Source organism: Myotis brandtii, unplaced genomic scaffold, assembly GCF_000412655.1.
Source record: "Myotis brandtii unplaced genomic scaffold, ASM41265v1 scaffold161, whole genome shotgun sequence".
In the NCBI taxonomy this organism is placed as follows: domain Eukaryota; kingdom Metazoa; phylum Chordata; class Mammalia; order Chiroptera; family Vespertilionidae; genus Myotis; species Myotis brandtii.
In genome coordinates, this window is record NW_005355881.1 from 12,552 (window position 1) to 20,290 (window position 7,739).

Here is a 7,739-nt window from a genome sequence, read left to right on the forward strand (position 1 = left end):
GGCAAACTCATTAGTCAACAGAGCCAAATATCAACAGTACAACGATTGAAATTTCTTTTGAGAGCCAAATTTTTTAAACTTAAACTATACAGGTAGGTACATTGTTATTAACTTAATTAGGGTACTCCTAAGGCTTAGGAAGAGCCACACTCAAGGGGCCAAAGAGACGCATGTGGCTCACAAGCCGCAGTTTGCCGACCACTGTCCTAGACACTAGAGCAAAGTGAGCCTGGAGCACATTACTGTTGTGGTGGGGGATGGAGGGAAAGCAAAGGTGAGAGACATAAGTAAAATCAGAGTGTCTAGGAAAAATTAAAGAGAAGATATCCTAAAACTTCCAGGAAATCTCCACCAATAGAGCAAAGGAAAAAAAAATGCCTCTATTATTCTGTGAGAACAAACCAAACTGGGTTGGGGGTCTCAGACAATTCGCTCATATGATTGCAAAGACAGACAGAAACTCCCAGATTGGAAAGAGCTCCCCTGAGGGCTTCCAGATTGGAGAGGGTGCAGGTGGGGCTGACGGACTCCCCTCTCCACCCCCCCATCTGCACCCCCCAGTGCATGAACCTTCGTGCACCGGGCCCCTGATATATATATATATGATATAGAAATTATCATCCAGTACATGAAAATATTCTCAGCATTATTAGTTATTAGTGAAATGTAAATTAAAATCACAATTATATACCAACCACTTCATACCCACATGGATAATTATAATCCAATGAAAGGGAAATAAGAAGTCTTGGCAAGGATGTGGAGAAATTGGAACCCTCATGTATCAGTGATTAAAATGTTAAATGGTTCAACCACTGTGAAAACAGTTTGCAGTTTCCTCAAAGAGTTAAACATATAAAGTTATACATATGACCTATCAATTTTATTCATAGGTATGTACCCCCCAAAATAAAATAAGTACTAAAAAAATACTTGTACACAAATGCTCTTACTACACCATTCACAATCACCAAAGGGTGGGAACAACCCAAATGTCCATCAACAAATGAATGGATAATCAAATTGTGGTATATACATACAATGGAATATTATTCAGATAGAATAAAGTACTGATACATATTACAACATGAATGAACCTCAACAGCTACAGAGATAACATTTTCACTTATCATTTTGGCAAACATTCAAAAGCATGACAACACATTTTGTTATGGGAAACACATGTTCACAAGGTTGGTAGCAATACAAAATGGTACAACCTTTATGGAGTAAAATTTGGCAATATGTCACAAAACTACATATGACTTTATCCTTTTAACCAGCAATTGCACTTTTAGAACTTGACCCTGATGTTACACCTCCAGCAATACAGAAAATATACACATAATTGTTTGTTGCAGCACATTTGTAATAGCAAAATCTTGGAAAATACATAAATGCCCATATATGGCAGATTGGTTGAATGACTAAGATGTGTGAACATGGAGGCATAGAATGCAGCCATAAGTAAGAAAAGGGAACTCTGGAAATATTACTGAATGACAATAGCAAGGTGCACATGAACATATCTGTGCAAGAAAAAAATGGAATTAAGGAATCAAGTAACTAATTATCTTTATCTTGCACAAAAAATTCCAAAGAATTAATTTATTTTTTTGAAAAAAAGGGGGTGGGAATACTGTGATTCAGCACATTCTCTGAGGTCAGTGTAAACTTGCTACAAAACCAGGCAAGGACTATATGAGAAAGGAAAGTTACAGGCCCAGTTCCGTTGTGAACATAGATGTAAAATTCCTTAAAAATAGTAAACTGGCCTGGCCACAGTGGTTCAGTGGTTAAGCACTGACCTATGAGGAGGTCATGGTTTAATTTCCGTTCGGGGCATATGCCTGGGTTGTGAGTTCTATCCCTGATTGTGCATGAGGCAGTCTATCAATAATTCTTTCTCATCATTGATGTTCCTATCTCTCTCTCCCTCTCCCATCCTCTCTTTAATCAATAAAGATTTTTTTAAGTAGTAAACTGAAAAAAAGATGGATGGGCATAGAGGGTATTGTGCTGAGTGAAATAAGGTCAGACAGAGAAAGACAAATGCCATATGATTTCACTTGTGTGTGGAATCTAAAAACCAAAATAAATAAACAAGAACAATAGAAACAAAATTATTGATTTTTCACAGAGAGGAAGGGAGAGAAATAGAGAGTTAGAAACATCAGTCTGCAGGCCAACGCTCCATCAACTGAGCCAAACCCATTAGGGCAAGAACATTTTGATGGTTGCCATATGAAAGGGAGTTTGGGGGTTAAAAAAGTGAAGAAATAGTCATGGGGATGTAAAGTATAGCGTAGGGAATATTATCAATAATATTGTAATAACTCTCTATGGTATCCGGTGTTACACCCCCAGCAATACAGAAAATATACACATAATTGTATATCTAGGTACTAGATTTATCAGGATGATCACTTGCTCAGTTATATAAATGTCTAATCACTGGATATACACCTGAAGCTGAGATAATATTATATTATTGAAAATAACAAATGAAAACAAATAACCAAAGAGTTACAATACCGCCCTAACTGGTTTGGCTCAGCGGATAGAGCGTCGGCCTGCGGACTGAAGGGTCCCAGGTTCAATTCCAGTCAAGGGCATGTACCTTGGTTGCGGGCACATCCCCAGTAGGGTGTGTGCAGGAGGCAGCTGATCGATGTTTCTAACTCTCTATTTCTCTCCCTTCCTCTCTGTGAAAAATCAATAAAATATATTTTTTTTAAAAAGAGTTACAATGCTATTTACGATTTCATTTGAAGATTCAAGCCTCTAGGAATAAATATAACAAAGACATGGAAAACTTACAAAGTTTTGTGAAAGAACGTTAACAAGACTTGGATGAGAGAAATAACAAGGTTAAGCTTAGGCGGATGAAAAGGGTGTAGATTTGAAAACGCTACCACACCCTGGAGTGGGTGTGGTCAGGAGGTGCTTGGATTTCTGCCAAACCCTCCAGATAGATCGGAATACACCGTAAAAAGCCAATCACAGCATGCCTTCTCTTTTCCCTCCTTCCCTCTCATTTCCCCTAAACTGCGCCTGTTCAAACCCAGCAGTCCTCAGCCAGGACTTACCACCATCCTGCCAGCAGCATGAAGCCTGTGCTGCTCCTTCAGCTCCTGCTGGTGATTCATCTAGCACCACAGCTGGTGCCTGCGAGTCCCAAGCAACAATTTATGAGTAGGTGCTGGGGCCCGGCCCAGGCGAGGGAAGAAGCATCTGTAGAGATGGGGGGATCTGAGGGCCAATTCAGGGGCATACCTCATGAGAAAACACCGTATGTTCAAGAGTCCAGATTTTATTGTCATTTAAGATCTAGGTTGGAATACCTGCTCTGTTCCTTACTGAGTGATCTTGAGCAAAGTGTCTGGGCCTCGGATTTTATCTTTGTGATGAATATAATGATATTGGGGTAGTTGGGAGGAGAAACTGAGCTAATGATGCATAGAGCACTCTTACTGGACCATGGTCAATGCTCGGTAAGTATTAACTACAGCAAATGTTATCAGCCTCATCAGCCAGCTGATTCTTGCTGCCCTGCTTCCTTCATGGATATTTGGGCCAACTTTTCAAGCATTAAAGCAGAGAGGAAAATTAAGTTGGTAGAACTCAAACTGGAACCTACATAGTCTTGGTTTGGGAAGATGTTTTAGGAAGAAAGGAAAGCCTTGCATTTCATTCCACCGTTTAAAAATTCAGAGGTACCCACACAATTACCAGCGATTAGCATCAATCCGAAGCTCTATACAATTATTACTCAGTAAATATAATCCATCTCAGGAGCCACCATTGACCAGCTCAACCTAACAAGAGCGCTGGCCACAGTAATGTTGACCTTGACCGATACCAAAAGGAAAATGAACTATTATTCATCATGCCTGCACGTTTCTGAGGACATCTTCAGAATATTGGGGGCTCAGAGCAGGAATACATGTGGTATGTCATGTGTCAAGATAGACAAGATCCTGTTTTAGGGTCTCAGAGAAAGTTTGTATGACTGAGGAAGGCTAAGCAAGCTGCAAGAGAATGGGGGTATCCCGGGTGGAGTTAATTGGAGAATCAAGAACTAAAATTTGCATATAGGCACAAACAGGCTCTCTGTAAGACTGGCAAGTGCTATGACTGGTATTGCAACTAGATACCCAGAAGAGCAGTCAAAACTTGAGAAGGTCGATCTTTCTGAGATCCTGGTTGATGGATTCCTTCCCCATGCTCTTTCACGGAAGCCCATCCTCTCCAAAATGGGGACCAGTTCCAGTTTCTTGCACTGACTCAGATTGTCAACGGCTTGGGCCTGGGCTTCTTTCACCCCATCTCTGGTGCCATTTGCTGTTGTAATTACAGCCCCACTTTTATTCACTTATTTTTTTGAGACCAGCTTTGATATCCCACAGACCCACTTCTAATTTCAAATACCTGCAGAGTAATACATCAACAGGGGCTTATAGAATGTCCCACCTATGACATTTGCCCTAAAGAAGGGACATGTCACAAGATACAAAATTTAAGGCCTGGCTGGGCTTAGATAAAGGGGTTAATGGGGCCCATCCTTAATGAGGCCCATCCTTAATGCCTTAGAAATCAGAAACAAAGAGAAGATTGTGACTTGAAGGCCTGGGACAGAGTCTCCTGGTGGAGGTAATCTTGGCTTTGATCTGAGTACTGGAGGCTGAGGGGAATGAGATGTCAGCATGAAGATTCATAGTCTTCTCCTGAACAGCAAAGATCTGCGAAGGAGGAGAAGCTGATCTTTGACCCCAGAACCTGACCCCACTCTGAAATACCCACTCTTCTCCCCAGGAAAGAAGTCACACCCAGAACTCATTTGGGATTTGGGTTCTAGCATTCTGATGCCAGTGCCTTTTGTGTGCTGTGTGGTCTTTATCCTTTCCCAAAACATTCCCTTCCATTCATTCTTCTATACACAAATAACACATGTTAAGTTGACCCTGGGCTAAACTATAAGAGAGGCTTTACGACTCATTTGAGACCACATAATGAGTCAGTGCAAATGGATCTACATACCCCTTTCTTGCTCACCATAAGTACCATTCATTCCCTTGAACTGGACCCAACCAAGTTTCTGGGGACTGGGCATCTGATCTGCAAGGATGGTGAATGACCAACGGATGTAGGGTTCTAACAAACTGTGTTTTTGATCAAATATCCAAGCCCTGATTTTCCCTGCTGAGAACTATATAGAAGGCAGCAGCTAAGGAAAAAAAATCTTATTCCACTTTCCTGTGGCCACACAAGGAAGCTCAGGGTGGCTGGTTTCCTGGCAGCTCCTTGGGCTTCTGGAGTTCTGAGTGTTACTCCAGCCTGTTGTTTAGGCCCTTTCTTTCCTGTTCTGTGTTCCAGAGTATATTTTGGAGCCTCCGCCGTGCAGAGTGGGCCCTGAAAACTGTACTCATTTCTGTACAATGCAGGAAGATTGCCCACAAGGACTTCAGTGCTGCTCTGCCTTCTGCGGGACAGTCTGCACATTCAACAAAAATATAATCCATAAAAAGTAAGGAGCTTCTCCTGCCCAGGCCTGACCCTGGAACTGCTGGTGGGAGCTCAACAGAAGAATATCTTACCAGCCATTATGTCATTCTCTCTAACGTTCTCCCTCTCTTTACCAAGAATAATTTCCATAAATGTCATGATTAAGAGTCTTCCTCCACCCCTGAACTCCAGAATCCTTCTCTCCTCATCAACACTTCTATGAATCTATGAATCTAACTCTCTGAACACATCCACAAACCCCTCCATTCACAGACCCTGTCCTGTCCCAGCATCCAGCTTTATCCTGGGGTCTAGGACACTGTATCTATCTGTCACCAAAATCCAAAAGCAAATTGTTGTGTTTTTGCTTGCCCTCTTTCACCAAACATCATCCTTTGGCCCCTAGTATTCCTGGGTTTTGGAGATCCTCCAGCCCAAGGGAAGCTTTGGTTAATCACCAGGAAAATTCACCAAAGTCTGCTGAATGAAGAGCAGAGAAAGGGCATTAGAGTGTTGATGAGACATCTAGTTTCCAATCCTATCTTGCAACTATCTTTCTATGACCTTGAGTAAGACAATTCCCCATTTTTGCCTTTTTTTTTCATGCAAAAAATGGGGACTCATTTTTTCAAACTTGCAAGATTGTAAGTCTCAAATGAGGTCTCAAAAGACCCACAAGGCAGGAGACTCAACCAGTGAGCTTCTAAAATGTTTTATTCTCTGCTTGGTTCCCTTCCCTGAACACAATACCCTACATATGAGACAAGGTACAAAGTGATGAAGTATGGGCCCAGAGCCAGAGAACTAGACTCAAATCCCGGCTCTACCAATTCCTAGCTGAATGATCTCAGACAAGTTAATTCACCTCTCTCTGGGCATCAACTTTCTCATCTTTAAGACTAGAACAATAATAATGAGAATAAAATAGATAATCCACGCAAGCTCTATATAATTATTACTCAGGAAATTTTAGCAATTTCTGTCTTCAGAGACTGGCCCTTGCAATTAAAACCCACATCTTTCAAGGCTCCACATCGGAGACAGAAATAAGTATGACTCCGAGTTGCCACTGAGTTCTTTAAGGTTTTACTTTCCCTGTGGCAGAAGAACTTAGCTTCATGATCTAGTCTTAAAGATGGAAGTAATGGAAAATAAAATATTATATCTATAAGAATAGAATTTAACCAGATAATATTTGAAAATATTTTTCTCCCACAGACCAAAAGGCAAATCGTGGAAAAGGAAGATGGGCAAATGAGGCATGTTTCCAAGGGCATTTTGTAAGTATCAGCGTTCAGCCTGGCATTCCTGGTGTGAGTTCTCCCAGTTTTCCTCCCCTAGCCTCTGTAGGGGCACCAATATTCCCATAAGGTCAGAATAGCCTTTGTCATTTAGATTGTGCCCCTTTTCTATTATTCCCCTCCTAGGGCTGTTCTCACTCCCTGGGGCAGAATGTGATCCAGGGCAAATTATGCCACATAGAGCAGGAGACATGGGGAGGGGGGGCGGAGGGGGGAGGGGCGCTCAGCAACACGACACAGGGCACTCAGGTCTGAGTCTGTGCCAGGGAACAGGCTCTGCCAGCCTCCAGATTAACAGTGTCCTGAGTTGGAAGTCAAGCTGAGCTCTTCACACTCTATGTGGCCTTGGTCAGCCCACTTTCCATCTCTGAGCCTGTCAGCTTCCTCATGTCAAAGATGAAGAGGACACGGTGCCTCAGGTTTTGTGAGAACACACGAGGCCATGTGAAATGGAAGAACTTGGTCGTTACAAGGAGTCTACAAAGGTTAGCAGCTGCCAGCAACTCACTCTTTCTGGGTTCCAGGTTTTTCCTCTTAAAAAAAAAAAAAGATCATTTTTATTACTTTACCAATGTCCCAAGAAAGGTGCGCAAAATAGAGCCCTCTGTCACTCCACCCCAAAACAAAGGAACTATTCGTAACTTGGTGGATTTTGATTCAGACTGTTTGTGGGGAAAAGGAGCAGCTTAGGATCTTCTAATAATCCTTCTGAAGCCACCAGAGTTTCCAAGTTAGAACAATGGTATTTTCACTTAGACTGTTCTTTTATTAACACCACGCGAAGGAGCTGGATAAATGGTAGCAAGTGGAGGTTAATGGAGGAGTATAAGTGTGTGTGCACACTTTCACTCTCGCTCAAGCCCCGGTAAGTCAGCCGTGCTAATTTCCTCTGCATCTTGTACATAATTAACTACTCAGGCCACACACTGGCCA

General features: G+C 42.0%; 2 protein-coding genes across 6 annotated transcripts in view; one reads left to right on the top strand and one right to left on the bottom strand.

Annotated features, from left to right (window-relative positions):
- The window catches only part of WFDC10B (WAP four-disulfide core domain 10B), a 5,225-nt gene extending 1,855 nt beyond the window's left edge, over positions 1-3,370 (bottom strand). The window contains exons 1-2 of one of the 5 annotated variants that reach the window (XM_014536387.1): positions 3,345-3,370; positions 3,090-3,234 (exon numbers count right to left, since the gene is read on the bottom strand). The gene's annotated coding sequence lies outside the window, so the exon portion shown is untranslated. The other 4 variants (XM_005862127.2, XM_005862129.2, XM_014536386.1 and 1 more) reach the window with 4 other exon arrangements.
- Positions 3,090-5,531, top strand: WFDC13 (WAP four-disulfide core domain 13). Its single transcript, XM_005862190.1, has 2 exons — positions 3,090-3,195; positions 5,377-5,531. The coding sequence occupies exons 1-2, from the start codon at positions 3,108-3,110 to the stop codon at positions 5,529-5,531; spliced, it is 243 nt and encodes an 80-aa protein (XP_005862252.1). The 5' UTR covers positions 3,090-3,107.
- The last annotated feature ends 2,208 nt before the right edge of the window (positions 5,532-7,739 follow it).